Genomic DNA, 15,987 nt, shown 5'->3' with positions numbered 1-15,987 from the left:
GAAACATAGATAGGGCTATGTATATGTTGGCATTTTATGGGAATGCAGACAATGCACAGAAACTGGAGCCTGTGGTTCCAGTTCCAGGTTTTTCCTCCGCCAATCACCGATAGCACTTCTGAATCTCTGTGAAAAAGAATGATCAACTTTCATTCTTTGTCTTCTTTTTTTTTAAATAAAGAGCAAGTTTCCACCTCTTACGACTGTGAAGATACGCCTGGAAGTATATGGACAAATGATCTGCTAAAATCTCAGACACCGGAAAGGTGGCTGAAAACTTCCAGGGTTTGTGCGTGCAGCTTCAGGGCTCTTGCCTTGCTCCCTGCCTCTCCCAATAACTAGGAAATCTGAAGCAAACAAGGCAAAATAAGGGAAAACCATTCTCAATTTGCATAATTTATGCAGACTATAGAATAGTGGTGTTCCTCAGCTTCTTCGTGCTGGGGGCCGCCATCCCCCACCTCTGACCCGGAAGTACTTGCAGTGACATCATCATGTACTGCAATTACTTATGGGATTGCGCTGAAGTACAAGCCTTCTTTCAGTGCAATTCCACACTACTCTGGGCTCCCCCCTTCCTCTCCTCCAAGGAGAAGAAGAATGCAGCCCAGAGCAGCATGCTGCCTGCTCTGGGGCATGTCTTTTCATCTCCTTGGATGAGACAAAACATGTGGCTCAAAGCGGTGCAAAATCACGCCTGGAGTGGCTGCCATTTTGGGAGCAATGCTGCTCTGGGCGGCATCTTTCATCTCCTCTCTGGCCACAATTCAGTTGCTAGGAGGAGAGAAAGGGGCGGTCTAGAACGTCAGCATGCTGGGAGTTGCGAATCCCAGCACGCTTCCTCTAGGCCACCCCTTTCCTCTTCTCTGGAGGAGAGGAGGGGACGGCCTAGAATGGTAGCGCATTGGGAGTTGCAACTTATTTATTTATTTGATTTATACTCTGCCTTTCTCCCCAACTTCCAGCATGCTGCCTCTTTAGGACTCCCCTTTCCTCCTATAAAGGAGAAGAGGAGGGAGGGTGGCCCAGTTTGGCACTGAATTATGACTGGAGAGGCAGCAGCTCACTGTCTCTCTGGCCATGATTCTAGGCCGCCCCCTTCTTTCTCAGGAGGAGGGAATATTTATAAAGCAAAAGAAGCCAGCGGAGCTGCTGGTTTCTTTCACTTTAAAAAACTAAAAAGGTCAAATGGGCTGGGGTGGTGGTGGTGGTGGAACAAGGCTGTCGGCAGCAGCCAGGGCTTTTGCACCCCTTGATCCCCCCAGTCCGCCACTGCTATAGAATTCCATTTTCGTTGGTGCAGAATTTGGATTGGTTGTGGAATGTTAATTTTATTGTTGTTAGCAATCAATACATACAGCTCTAGGCATGTACAATGGTTTACCTTCCTCGCTCTATCACTCGGCCTTCTTTGAGGACTAGGATATGATCAGCATTAACCACTGTGGATAGTCTGCAAAGAAAACACAAATACTATGGTTGTTACCAAGAGGACAGAATGTAATAGGCATCTTTCCCCCACTCACTGCTCGTAACAATACACTCCATTTGAGAGCAAACAGGAATGCACAGAGTATGGATCTGAGCCTTGTCGTATTTAAGAGATCCTTGCCCTTGGGAAACCACAACACACATTTACTAAGCTGTTGCAAAGCAGTCAAAAGAGGCTACAACTCAGTGACAGAGCGCCCTCAGGTAGGGCTGGGCTGCACTGCCAGTCAAACCAATTATCTGAATCAGTCAAGGACAGCTTCTTCTGTTCACGTGGAAGCAAATGGAGCGTGGGGGGGTAACACATCATGTGCGGATGGACTTGAAAACTGGGCAACTATGTACAAAGCAATCAAAAGAGATCTGGTTTGCCATGCTGATTCTTACGGTTTAGCAACATGAAGTGACATTCAGCAACTGCCTCCAATAACAAGTCTTGTAGCAGTGCAGCAACACCAGCCAGATCACAATACTCAGCATTTTCTGAGTGGGCAAAGCACTTCACGTGTCTTATCTTGATGCTGTCCTTACAACAACCCGGTAAGGTAAGTAAATATTATTATCTCCATATTACAAATGGCTTACCTAAGGCCACCTAGTGAGTTCACAGCAGAAGATTCAAACCAAGAAATTTCTGATTCACGGTGCAAACCTACACTAAACCAGCTCTCATACCTGGCAGATCTTTTCCAGTCCATGACCTACATTTTGGAAGAAGTGCAAAGCCACTAAAGGGCGAGGGCATCCCATTCCTGCCCCATCTTTCTAGTTCTAACCATCCTGTCGCTATACAAGCCAAAGGAAGCTCTAGAAATGGTTCGCTCTGCGGCAGCATGCAGCAAAGACAAGTTAGAGACCCAGCATAAGGAAATGCTCCCTGAAATTATTCAATGCAAAAGCCCCTTCAGACATTCCTGTAAACATGGCCAGCGTCCATAGTTACAAGGGGATGGGAGTGTGGTGGGAAGCCCTGTGCAGCCACACCCTCTAGCACCACCCTGCACTCTCCCCACGATTAAGAATGCTCGGTATCCTGGATTTGGCTGCTAAGCGGCAAATGCCAACATTTTTGCAAGGTTGGCCCAGCCCATTTTGTTCACCACGTTTTTCTCACGTAGAAATCACAATCAAACTTTTGTCCCCTTGAACTGGTCACAGATCTATACAATTATAGCTGACTGGACAAGACATCTAGTCTTCACCCCCCTGCCCTTCTTATACCCATCCCTAACAGATGCCCATCCAAGGAAGCAAAGTCTGCAATCCCTACTGGCAGCATGGTTTCACTGCCACAAGATGTGGCAATGTTTACTGATTCAGATAGCTTTAAAAGGAGATTACATAAATTCATGTTTACTAAGAGTTGAATGGAACCTTCAAGTCCAGATGCTTGGGGCATGGCATGGGATTGCGATCAAGTTCATGCCCTGCTTGTGAGCTTCGTTTGTGGGTCACTGTTGAACAGACCTTTGTTGAGATCCAGCAGGGCTTATCTTGCAATCTTAGAATGAGTCTCTCATAGGGTTGTCATCCAGAGAAGGTGTATAATGAAACCAGAGGAGCTTAAGGAGCTTGTTTCAAGATTTTGTCTAACTCAAGAGGGCTTATCCCAATAAAGACTGCACTCTCTTTTTTTTAAATGTTTGACTAATGTTAATATGTTTTTATTTGTTTTTAAATTGTTTTTAATATGTTGTAAGCCGCCTTGAGTCCCTTCGGGGAGAAAGGCGGGGTAGAAATAAAGTTATTATTATTATTATTATTATTATTATTATTATTAATGTGCTGGCAGTGTGGCAGAGGGACCCTGAGTCTGCATGAAGCCAGAAGTAAGCAGTGCTTGTCCATCCATAAGAACAGCCCCACTGGATCAGGCCATAGGCCCATCTAGTCCAGCTTCCTGTATCTCACAGCGGCCCACCAAATGCCCCAGGGAGCACACCAGATAACAAGGGACCTCATTCTGGTGCCCTCCCTTGCATCTGGCATTCTGACATAGCCCATTTCTAAAATCAGGAGGTTGCACATGCACATCATGGCGTGTAACCCGTAATGGATTTTTCCTCCAGAAACTTGTTCAATTCCCTTTTAAAGGCATCCAGGCCAGATGCCATCACCACATCCTGTGGCAAGGAGTTCCACAGACCAACCACATGCTGAGTAAAGAAATATTTTCTTTTGTCTGTTCTAACTCTCCCAACACTCAATTTTAGTGGATGTCCCCTGGTTCTGGTGTTGTGTGAGAGGGTAAAGAGCATCACTCTATCCACTCTGTCCATCCCCTGCATAATTATGTATGTCTCAATCATGTCCCCCCTCAGGCGCCTCTTTTCTAGGCTGAAGAAGCCCAAACGCCGTAGCCTTTCCTCATAAGGAAGGTGCCCCAGCCCCATAATCATCTTAGTCACTCTCTTTTGCACCTTTTCCATTTCCACTGTCTTTTTTGAGATGCGGCGACCAGAACTGGACACAATACTCCAGGTGTGGCCTTACGATAGATTTGCACAACAGCATTATAATATTAGCCGTTTTGTTCTCAATACCTTTTCTAATGATCCCAAGCATAGAATTGGCCTTCTTTACTGCCGCCGCACATTGAGTTGACACTTTCATTGACCTGTCCACCACCACCTCAAGATCTCTCTCCTGATCTGTCACAGACAGCTCAGAACCCATCAGCCTATATCTAAAGTTTTGATTTTTTGCCCCAATGTGCATGACCTTACACTTACTGACATTGAAGCGCATCTGCCATTTTGCTGCCCATTCTGCCAGTCTGGAGAGATCCTTCTGGAGCTCCTCACAATCACTTCTCGTCTTCACCGCTCAGAAAAGTTTGATGTTGTCTGCAAACTTTGCCACCTCACTGCTCAACCCTGTCTCCAGATCATTTATGAAGAGATTGAAAAGCACCAGTCCCAGGACAGATCCTTGGGGCACACCGCTTTTCACTTCTCTCCATTGTGAAAATTGCCCATTGACACCCACTCTCTGTTTCCTGGTCTTCAAGCAGTTTTCAATCCATGAGAGGACCAGTCCTCTAATTCCCTGACTGCGGAGGTTTTTTAGTAGCCTTTGGTGAGGGACCGTGTCGAACGCCTTCTGAAAGTCCAGATATATAATGTCTACGGGTTCTCCTGCATCCACATGCCTGTTGACCTTTTCAAAGAATTCTAAAAGGTTTGTGAGGCAAGACTTACCCTTACAGAAGCCATGCTGATTCTCCCTCAGCAAGGCCTGTTTGTCTATGTGTTTTGAGATTCTATCTTTGATGAGGCATTCCACCATCTTACCCAGTATAGATTAGGCTGACCAGCCTATAGTTTCCCGGGTCCCCCCTCTTTCCCTTTTTAAAGATAGGCGTGACATTTGCTATCCTCCAATCTTCTGGCACCGTGGCCGTTCTGAGGGACAAGTTGCATATCTTAGTCAAGAGATCAGCAACTTTATTCTTCAATTCCTTAATAATTCTTGAGTGGATGACATCAGGGCCCGGTGACTTATTGATCTTTAATATATCAATGAGGTCTGAAACATCTTCTCTTTTAACCTCTATCTGACTTAATTCCTTGGTCAGGAGGGGCCGTTCGGGCAGCAGTATCTGCCCGAGGTCTTCTGCCGTGAAGACAGATGCAAAGAACTCATTTAATTTCTCTGCCATCTCTAAGTCTCCTTTTATCTCCCCTTTCCCTCCCTCACCATCCAGAGGGCCAACCACTTCTCTGGTGGGTTTCCTGCTTCTAACATATTTGAAGAAGCTTTTATTATTCCCCTTAATGTTGCTGGCCATGCGTTCCTCATAGTCTCGCTTGGCCTCCCATATCACCTTCTTACATTTCTTTTGCCACAGTTTATGTTCCTTTTTATTCTCCTCATTAGGGCAAGACTTCCATTTACGGAAGGAAGCTTCCTTGCCCTTCACAGCCTCTCTAACTTGGCTGGTTAGCCATGCGGGCACCCTCCTGGATTTAGAGGAACCCTTCTTTCTTTGCGGTATACACCTCTGCTGGGCCTCTATTACTGTTGTTTTAAGCAGCCTCCATGCACTCTGGAGAAATTGGACTCTTTTTACCATGAGGCAGTCACCTCAGGCAGCAGACTGGCAGGGGGCCAAACCTGCCTCCATCTGCCCACTTGCTTCTAGTGCTCCCCCTCCTCATTCTGGAAAAGAAAGGGGGACAGAATAGATGGAGAAGAGGAAAGTGCATCAGAGATGCTCCTTCACAGCTCCTTATTCAATCTAGGGAGTGGGAAGGGCAGAGACTGGCACATCACTAGATAAAAAGGGGATAGCATTTGGCATACTGACTCAGATGCCAGGGCGGTTGGGCCAGGAACCGTGTTGGGCCACATTCATCTAAAAAGGCTCAATATCCTTCCAGTTGCTATTTTGCTATAGCTTTTGATACAAAACTCCTGTGGCAAGATGCTTCTCAGATGCCTGACCTAAGTACATAAGAACCTTGCTAGATCAAGATCAGCATCCTATTTATCAAACAGGTGTCTCCAGAAAGGCTATAACCAGGATGTGAAAAAGACAGGTTTCCCACTGTTGCTCCTCAGTAAATGGTATTCCAAATCTGGAGGCCACTGTAAATAATAGCACTATTCTCCATGAATTTGTCTCCTTTTCAAGGCACCTAAGCTAGTGGCTCATCACTACATTTTGTGGCAGTGAAATCTACAAACTAATTATGCATTGTATGAAAAAGCACAACCTTCTGTCTGACCTGAATGAACTGCCAATCAATTTCATTGGATGACCCAGAATTCTAGTATTACCTGTGAGCCACAATGATGGTGGTGCGGCCTACACACACTTTGCTCAGGGATGCCTTGATATTTCTCTCAGTCTTTGTGTCCAGCGCTGATGTCGCCTGTAAGATTCAGGCACAGTGGTGGGTGAAGGTCAAGAATTCTGACACGAGTACCAAGCTGTTGGTCCATCAGTAAACACATGACACACATAGTGGGTGCTCTTTGTGTTACTGCCACTGCTGGGGAAACTGGTAAGAAACTGGTAAGAGTGGGGGAAAGAGGTTCTTTTGGTTCTGATGAGGTAGGAAAGGGAGCTTCTGGTTAGGTACTGATAGAGATTCCCAAGATAGTCAGGCACAAAGTCTCCTATCTCCCAAATGACTGAAGGGAAGGGAAGGATATACAGAAGGGGAAAAGAAGTTGGCCTTAGGAATTGGGAGGTAAGGAAATATTCCCCTCACATTCTTTACCTCATCAAAGAGGATGATCTGGGGGTCCTTCAAGAGGGTGCGGGCAATAGCAACTCGTTGCTTCTCTCCACCACTGAGCTTCAGACCTCGCTCACCAACCTGTGTATCATAACCTGCCAGACACAAACAGTCAATATGAAACAAAAATGTTATGCAGGGGAGGGTGACAGAAAATTTCTGACTTCTGGCAGTGGGCAAAACGCAATGAATCTGAGCATTTATAGCATTCCACTGCATTATCCAGGTCTGTCAACAAGGAAGATTTGGCATCCCACAGAAACATCTAGCAAACCCAAAGTCTATTGGCCAGAGTACCTCTAAAAAAATAGGAAAAGGAGATGGGACAACTGTGAGCAGCTCACCTTAGTGGTCAGTTGTGCATCTCTCTTAGGTCAATGTCTCTATCAAGCATTTAACTGTTCCTATTGGGATTCCCAGGGATGGGAATGGAGGACTGCTTCAGGCCTTGCTCATGTTAACTGAAAAAGAAAATGCTTTTTTACTTTACTGTTAACATGAGCAAGACCCACAACAGTCCATTTTCCTAGAAGAGTGTAAAAATGGGGGGGGGGCACACATCCCTTTGGTTCTGATGAAGCTTCCAGGCATAACTATTTGCAGGTTACAACAGTTCACTACACAGGGTAGTGATTTTATGGCACAACAGTGGGCAAGCAAGAAATGACAAGCAGCCCTTACCCTCAGGGAAGTTGGTGATACACTGATGGATATGAGCAGCCCTTGCTGCCTCTGTCACCTCTTCATTGGTGGCATCCATACGTCCGTAACGAATGTTGTTGCGAATTGTATCATTGAAGAGGACAGTGTCCTGAGGTACCACACCAACGCAGGTACGCAGCGAGGACTGCTTGACCTGTGGACATTGGAAGATGGGAAGGTTGGGATGGCAAGAAAAGGAGAGAAAGTTAGTGTGCACTGCCCAGATTACGGCCTGAAGTACAGGTGATTTCCCAGGTTTTACCTAGTAGTGGAAGAACATCCGTAGGTTACCCAAAGTGCAGAGAGCGTTTCATGTTTCGGCAGCCTGGCAATTTTCGGCTGCCTGATCATTATCTAAGCATCCAAATCTTCAAGCAAAGGAAACGTTCTGTGATTAAGACCCATCATGTTGCGCTCTGTTATCCCTCTAAAGCTTCATGTCCAGATATGCACAGATAGGGCTGGCCTTAGGAGCCGTGGGGCCCGATGTGACATTGTCATTGGGCCCCCACCACACCCCCTCACAGTCCCCCTACTCACTGGGACAAGTGGCAGGCATGCCCAGGGCCAATGGCGCCTGCCGTGAAGCAAGTAACCCAGATGCAGGTGGTTGTGTCATGATGACTTCACCGCCAACTGCTTCTGGGGGGTGCCCATTTTGGGCCAAATGGACTCAGGGGTGGGTGGGGTGCGCCAAACAGTGGCAACACTCCACTTGCCACACTGGCCTCATGAGCATCAGCTGACAAGTGAGGTGCTGATAGCAGCGGATCTGCTCACCACCGTAGTGTGGGACCCCTCCTGCGTGGTGCCTGATTGGGTTAAATTAGTGCAAATGCACTAAGGTTGCCCGTGTGCACAGAGCCTCTCAGTTTGTGGGATGAGGGAGAGAAAGGCTGGAGACTGATGATAGAGCAGAAGGCACTTTGGGAGAAGGATAGCTTCTGATGCACATTCACTCTGTTGCTTCTGATAAATGGATTTTTGCCGTGTTTGGTTACTGTTTGAGAAATTGAAAAAAACAAAATCAAAACTCCAAATGTTCAACTGGAAGAGACAGTGGGACAAAAAGTATGTGGCTCAGCATACTCGCACCAGGAGAAATTATGTGTCTCTACCAAACCATCTTCAACTCTCTTAAAACTGAGTGTCAAGCCCTGTGCCATCTCCTAGGCCTTCTGCTGTAAAGACCAGTTAATCAGAACCCTACAAAAGAGGCAAAGCTAGAGAGAGAGAGAGAAAAAAAAAAGCTCAGAGGCGGGTAGGTGGAACCACACATTCAAAGACCAGACAACAAACAGCTGGAGCAGACATAAAAGGAGCAGTTGTCCTTCAAACCTCCCTCCACCCATCCACCCCCAGATTCTCATGAAATCCTGGCACCCAGATGGAACACCTAGGAATCTCTCTCCCAGATATCCCATCGCCTTTCCCCAGCCAGTCTGGGTGGCTACAGAGGGGGGAAAGCACACTGCAGCTGTGCCCTCCCCAGTGCAATCTTTTCATCTGCCTCTAAATGAAATCACACATCTTTGGTTGTTGGGGGCAGCAAACATGAACCAGGAATTAAGCTGTTGGGCCAGTGCAGCAGAAGCCTTGAGCGGCAGGAGGAGGAACTTTAGTGCAAACACACACACAATTCTGTCACAGATGGCAGAGCACAGCAATGAGATCAGCTGGGGCAGCTTCACACTTTTTGAACCATGTAGGTCAAGGAATTATTCCAGATATTGTGGTGTGTAAGCCATGTATATAGTACGTGCTTCATGACAGCGGCAGTCTTTCTTGCGTTGGACTTGACTTGTAGCATGTTTGTCACTTGTAGCATCAGTGGCCACCACTGATCTAACCTAGTAAACTAACGGCCCAATCCTATCCAGCTCTGGCCCAGAGTGTGCAATGCTGCTGATGGAGCATGTGCGGAATGCTGTGGGCTGGCTGGGGACCAGTCTGAACTGGCATAAGTCTGAACAGCTCTCTGGGGATAGGTCCAGGCTGAGAAGATAGGATAAGATATGGCGTGCATGGCTGCCAATGAGATCCACCTCCCACCTTCAGCCTGTTCTAGTTCAATACCTGCCTACCCCCCACCACCTTACCTGCTCTGATGGAGGTTCTGTGGCCTGCCTTTGGTGGCTCAGGGCTTACTGGCTCCAATGCCATCACTAATGGGCCACAAAAAGACAGCGCAGCCAAGGTGCCAGTGGCCTTAGCTTTAAGCTAGTGCAGTAGTTCTCACACTTTTAGCACTGGGACCCACTTTTTAGAATGAGAATTTGACAGTACCCACCGGAAGTGATGTCATGGTCGGCAGTGACATCATGAAGCAGGAAATTTTTTAGCAATCCTAGGCTTCAGTCCTACCCACATTTACCCAGGAGTAAGTCCCATTTACTAGCATTGTTAAAAGCATAAACAGAGTTGCCTGTTAAAAGTATAGATCTGTAACATTTCCCCAGTGCAGTCACATGCCATGGTAGCATAAAGTCTAATATATTAAAAATAAAATATTGAAATGAATGGGGACCCACTTAGTGGGTCCCGACCCACAGATTGAGAAACACTGAGCTAGTGGATCATGAGATCTGTCAGCATAACGCCTGGATAGAACTAGGCTGTAAAGCTACAATCATACACACACAAGCAGCCCAATCCTATCCATTCCCTCTCCTGTACAGTGGTCACAGGTTCTAATCCCCACTGGTGTCAGCATATTTTGTATTTATAAAATAACTAAATTAAAGGGGATTGCATTAGGCAAAGACCATGAAGCAATGCAAAAGTGCATTGAATGCAAAAATCACTGGCTCTTGCTGGGAAAATCCAATCAAGCAGTCAGTCAAAAATAAATAAAAGATGCGTGAATCTCCAGGAGGGGAGAGCCATCCCATGAAAGTCCCTTTTTAAAGACTCCCACAGATTCTGAGTTAGCATGGAGCCCCCCAGCAGTGTGGAACCTGGGGCAACTGATCACCCACCCCTCCTTAGCTATGCCACTGCATGCTGGATATTTGCTGCTCCACGCTATGGGGGAGCCCCTGTACCCGCAGATCCCATACCTGCAGATTCACTTATACACAGATTGGGTCCGGGGTCCCCCCCATATGCGCCCCTGGTATGCACCCCTTTGGAGGCAAGCAAGCTCTGAGCCCAGCAGAGGCTACGGACATCAGACTGAGCTTTACAATGAACACAAGTCACTTCTAGTTTTTTCTGTTTTTCTCATGCAGAGATTCTCCTCTTAGCTACTATAGGAAACAGCCATTGCTACATTTACCCTTCATGAATTTCTTTAACCTTTTAAAAAAATCAATTGAGGGTGCAATCCTAAGGCACCCTTGGGCTCAGGAGGGTTGCAAACATGCCACAAGGCACATTTGTGCCTTCTTGGGAATTGGCTGGGCTGGCACAGGGATGCTCGCCAGCCCACGGAAGCTGAATCCAGCCTCTGCGCCGACTGCATGGAGGAGCCTCGCATCGGCCAATGTGATGCTCTGGGGAGGGCGGGGAGGAGGAGGGAGGGAGGCGTTCTGGGGCAGAATGGGCGAGGGCAGTTCCAGGGACAGGTGGGTAGCGGGAGGAGGGACTGGGACGCGGCAGTTATGGCAGATCCCAACCCCCATTCCTGAGCAGCATGGAGTGGCTGCAAGCTGCTCTGCTCTCCTCTGACCTATGCCACCTCTGGAGGTGGTGCAAGTTCGAGGAGACCCACTGGGGCTGCAGTGGCTTATCCAGAGATAAGGGGAAGAGTTTCCCCTTACCCCCGGCTGAGTGACTTTGGGCACCTACCTTGTGCTGGATACAACGCAGGCCTCCTGGTCTGCCTGTTCCACTGCAAAATAGGATTGCGCTGTAAACTGATTAATCAATTAAATGTTTCAGGTTGTTTTGGTGAAATGGGTCATTTCAAGTCAGTGTGGAGAAGTGTTTTATTTATCCTGATAAAACTGCTGGTCAGTTTCACTAGATGACTCCAAGTGCTAGCATTTGGAGAGATAATATCCCACCATTCACGTCCAATTCATCATCTTTTTCTAAACTAGAAAGCCTCATTCTCTCCAGGCAAATTCCCTCATTGGGAAAATGTTCCCACCTCCTGCTCACTTCAGCTGCCTTTTGCTGCTGCTTCCCCAGTTCTACAATATCTTTTGGAACTGGGGAAACCCAAACTGCACACACTGTTATAGATGTGACTATGCCAGATTTCAGTGGAAAGCTACTCAAGGACTGCATTAGTCTTTTGTGCTGCAATAGACTGGGGAGCTTGAGTTCATTATTTCAAGAGACCCTACTCCTTTGGGTACAGAACATCTCCATCCACACATCACCACATTGGGAACCTTGTTTCCATTCCTTGTTGGATGACCCTCCATTTGACACCACAATGCAATGACTTCATTACCTTGGAGATATCCTGTCCATCAATTCGGATGCAGCCTCCCCATACATCATAGAAGCGGTACAGCAGGCGAATGATGGTGCTTTTTCCTGAACCAGAAGGCCCAACCTATGCAGAGAGAGCGGAAGGGGTGTCAGAAGGGATGCAGGCTGCAGGAAGACAGGGCAGACAAGAAGTCCTGTGAAACCTGAGGACTCCTACTGTGGAGGGCCATCAGTGCTCTCCTCTGCACCAGCTGTAGAAGCATGTGCGGGGCCATTGAGAAAAACCATATATGATGACAGAGCTGTTTTTCTCTCCTTACCAGTGCGAGGGTTTGTCCAGGCATCGCTGTGAAGGAAATATCATGAAGAATTTCTCTCCTGTGGGGAGAGGGGACAAAAGAGATAAGTTGGCCACTTAAGACTTTCACTATCTTGCTGAGGCTGCCTGCATGTTACTCCATCCTCTTGTACTCCAACCCCCTCCAAATTCAACGGTCTGCAACCAACTGCAGATTATACAGGCATTGGCAATAGGATGGCAGCTTCTGTGAGAGAACAAAAGTATATATTTTCTGCTGTCCATGATCTGGAATGTCTTCAGTCTATTTCTCCCTCTTCCCCAGCACAACCTCAATATATGGGTAATAGTAGGCATGTGTGCTGCATGGAGTATCTGTATGAAGCGGTGTGGGAAGTGGCTGAGTGAAGAGTGGGATGTACACAGTGCTGACAGGAAGGGGCCTATGAACACTATATTGTGCTGGGCCCACAATTCCTCTCAAGGGGCTAGCCCCATTTCACTCTGGTTTCCATTCCTGCTAATATCTTGTTGCCCTTCTCTAGGTTATCTCACCTGAGATAATTCTGCTGGAACAGCTTTAGTGAGGGCAGGTTGCTTAGCCTTGGTGCCATATGCCTCATGCCAGTCCTCTCACACTGTAAGATGCTGTGCATATGTAGCACTGGAGTTCCCGGAAATCGGGCTCTGATGCCTCATGTCTTAAACCACCAGCACTCTATTCCTACTACAAGCCTGATGAATTGAACTCTTGATTTTAATGGTGCCACCTAGACTTCAAGACCAACCAGCTAATTCTAACGGCTAATCATGGCACACCAGGCCCTAAAAAACCCTGGCCTTAGCACTAGCTCCTCAGTCTGAATAACCTGACTGATGGAGTAATTGCAGAAGAGACTCCAGCATGTTGTCTTAGCCTGGATCTGACTGGGATTCTAGTCTGCCTACTCTGCAACTCAACCTTGCCTATTTGGGATCAGGTTGCTGCCTGTAGCCCTAGGAGTAGCTAACCATCCTGCGGTTTCCCCAGGGGCCCCTTGCCCCACTCTCTCCATAAGGTTCATTTCTCCATGTTACCTACCTTAATTTCTTCAAAGTTCCACGCATTACCCCCCTCCACATTCTATCATGCCACCTGCTATCAGTTCACCCTATCTTCCTCCTTACCCATCCACATAGCCAAAATGGACATTTTCAAACTCCACATGTCCTGTGATAAAGTGAAGATCTCTGGCGCCTGGTGCATCTTTCACCTGCAAGGTAACACATACATATGGTCTTATAGATATGTAGTAAATGGGGGAGTTAGCCTCAGTGGGAAACAGAAGGACACCACCCAAGAAAAGACAAGAACATGATTTGGTGACAGTTGATTCCTTGAGCTACCAAAGACACAGGGTGTGAAGAAAAATGTCCAGGGACACACTGCAGGAAGGTTCACAAGCAGGTCCCAACAACAACATCCACAATTCCCAGGACTACAGTAGACATACACTGCTTCTGACAATAAAGGATGCACTTCTGTGTAATGGTTCTCTGTTCTCCACTGAGACATCTAATTCTTTTAAAAGAGACCATTTTGATAGTGGCTGTTCCAACATCCTAAAGGTAAGAGTTCCATAGACATTTATGCAGAGTACAAAGAGGAACTTCCTTCAGTTTTTAGGCAAACCACGGCCTGGAACTTCTGCAACTGACCCTGGAGCAGAGTGGAGAACATGGGGATACAAAGTCCTCAGTTCTACTCCTGCCCTATTAGCCAATTCAGGTATGGAACAGCAAAGGTATGGGGAGTTGCTGGAGTTCTACAACCTGTATGGACAGAAAGAGGGATAACTGAGGAGAGGAGATACTTGATCTATTACAGCATAGATGTGGCCTCTATTTACCTCCACCTCCTCATGGAAGAGCTCAAACATGTTCTCCATGTCAATGAATGAAGTCTGGATCAATCTGAAAAGGAACCAGGAGGCCATATTAGGATCAGCAGCCTTACGATGGGAAGGAGGAAAAGAGGAGGTACCAGTGCTGTTCCCAGCTGTTGTCACCTCATTTAGAGTGGACTGTTTATTTTTATTTTTTTAAGATTGTAAGCCCCTTAGGAGACAAGACTATTATGTAGAAAAATGAATAAACTGCCTTGGGCACCTCCCAATGGGCAGAGGAAAGAAGGGAATAGATGTTTAAATAAAGAAATAAAACAGAGCCTCTGAAGCACGATTCAGAACCAGGGGGGCAGTGGATGGGTCAGGGAATATTCTCCTCCCCTCCCTGGAAGACAGTAAGAAGGGAGTGGGGAAGCCGTGTATTCACACTCCCAATACGGCAATCAATTCAACCCCAGCTATGAAAGCAAACTCCAGCTGTCATGCCTCTCCCAGCGGCAAATGTTTCTAAACCTTTAACACATGTTCACACTAAATGGTATCACACCTCCTTTGTGACCATGGCAGACACTTCAGAGGAAGGGGAGGTGAGAGGGCAACCTGAACTCTCAGGAAAAATAAAACCTTCTTTGACACAAATATACAATTACTAGTATGAGGTACAATTTTCAAGTTTGAATTCAACTTTCTAGATGTTCTCCCTTCACTGTTGGTGCTGTCAAACATGTGAGAGGAACCCCTGCAGCAAGGAGGAAAACTTGGTGCTTGCTGGAGCAGTGGCATAGTCAGAGGGGGTGCAAAGCACTAAGTCTGGCAGGGAGCCTCAGCGCAGCGTGCAAGAGACCCCTCTTTCTAATGTACAGTATCAGAATCTCTGGGCCCTATTTGCTTGGGTGTTGGTATAGCATGGTTGCTAAAACTATACACTCTTACCTGTGAGAACACAGTGGAACTTACTTCTGAGTAAACATGCACAGGATTGCAGTGTCTGCACCTGAGCTGCAAATCCAGACTTCTCTAAGGTTGCAACCCTGTCTACACTTTCCTAGGAGTAAGCCCCACTGAACCCAACAGGGCTTATGTCTGAGTAGACATGCATAGGATTATGCCCTAAATCTCATCTCTGCCATGAACTCAATAGATGGCCTTGGGAAATTCACTCCCTCTCAGCCTCAATTCCCCAGCTGCAATATGGGAGTAAGACCACTCGCCTTACAAAACTGTTGTAACAACTGCATCAAGGCAATACCTGTAAAGCACTCTGCACAGTCAGAAAGTGCTAAGCCAATACTACCTATTATTTTTGCAACATCTCAGGGCCCAATCCTATCTGACTTTCCAGCCCTGGTGCAGTTGCAGTGCAGCCCCAAGGTAAGGGAAGAAATGTTCCCTTATCTCGTGGAGGCCTCCATGACTACCCTCCCACCTCAAGATGCAGTACACACCCCATTGGCATGACTACACTAGGGCTGGGAAGTTGGATAGGATTCGGCCCTCAATTACTAACTGAAATGCTGAATAGAACAGTCTGCCCATGAGATTACCTGTAATAGGTTCCAAACCAGTTCAGCGGGGTGTACAGCTGGATGATGTATGTGCTAAATAAAACATAATCGCCCACCTGGAAGGAAAGAGATGCAAGTTAGAGCTACACTGATGATATCTTCCTGTATTAGAACATAGAAGAAAATGCTTTATTATCTTGTCTTTGTAAGGACTGCAGTGTTTCAAGTCCTCATTCCTTAATGTGGAGGAGAAAATGGCAGCCGTGTTATTATCATGGGACCAGCTTAGCCCTTCCTCCTCTTTCCCCCGACCGTGGTTCAACTTTCTCTACAAATGATGAGGTTCTGAAGCTTTCATATTTAGTTTCTTATGCTGAAAATTTGGATTTGTTCATTGGAAAACACTTCTTTCTATATTGTTCAAGAGTCTAAGTACTCCATTGTTCCAGTGTCCCAATGAGTCTATTGATGCAAGG

General features: G+C 46.8%; 1 protein-coding gene across 1 annotated transcript in view; it reads right to left on the bottom strand.

The window, feature by feature from the left end:
- ABCB6 (ATP binding cassette subfamily B member 6 (LAN blood group)) overlaps positions 1-15,987 on the bottom strand; it is a 49,607-nt gene that overhangs the window by 3,065 nt on the left and 30,555 nt on the right. Inside the window, exons 11-19 of the mRNA XM_066611612.1 lie at positions 15,551-15,627; positions 14,010-14,073; positions 13,288-13,373; positions 12,143-12,200; positions 11,842-11,946; positions 7,419-7,593; positions 6,720-6,832; positions 6,274-6,368; positions 1,385-1,453 (exon numbers count right to left, since the gene is read on the bottom strand). Of these exons, the coding sequence (XP_066467709.1) occupies positions 1,385-1,453; positions 6,274-6,368; positions 6,720-6,832; positions 7,419-7,593; positions 11,842-11,946; positions 12,143-12,200; positions 13,288-13,373; positions 14,010-14,073; positions 15,551-15,627 (842 nt within the window). The remainder of the gene's footprint in view (positions 1-1,384; positions 1,454-6,273; positions 6,369-6,719; positions 6,833-7,418; positions 7,594-11,841; positions 11,947-12,142; positions 12,201-13,287; positions 13,374-14,009; positions 14,074-15,550; positions 15,628-15,987) is intronic.

This window comes from Tiliqua scincoides, chromosome 1 (assembly GCF_035046505.1).
Source record: "Tiliqua scincoides isolate rTilSci1 chromosome 1, rTilSci1.hap2, whole genome shotgun sequence".
Lineage (NCBI taxonomy): Eukaryota > Metazoa > Chordata > Lepidosauria > Squamata > Scincidae > Tiliqua > Tiliqua scincoides.
Note: the sequence above shows the minus strand (reverse complement) of the source record. Positions and strands in the feature narration are given on the sequence as shown.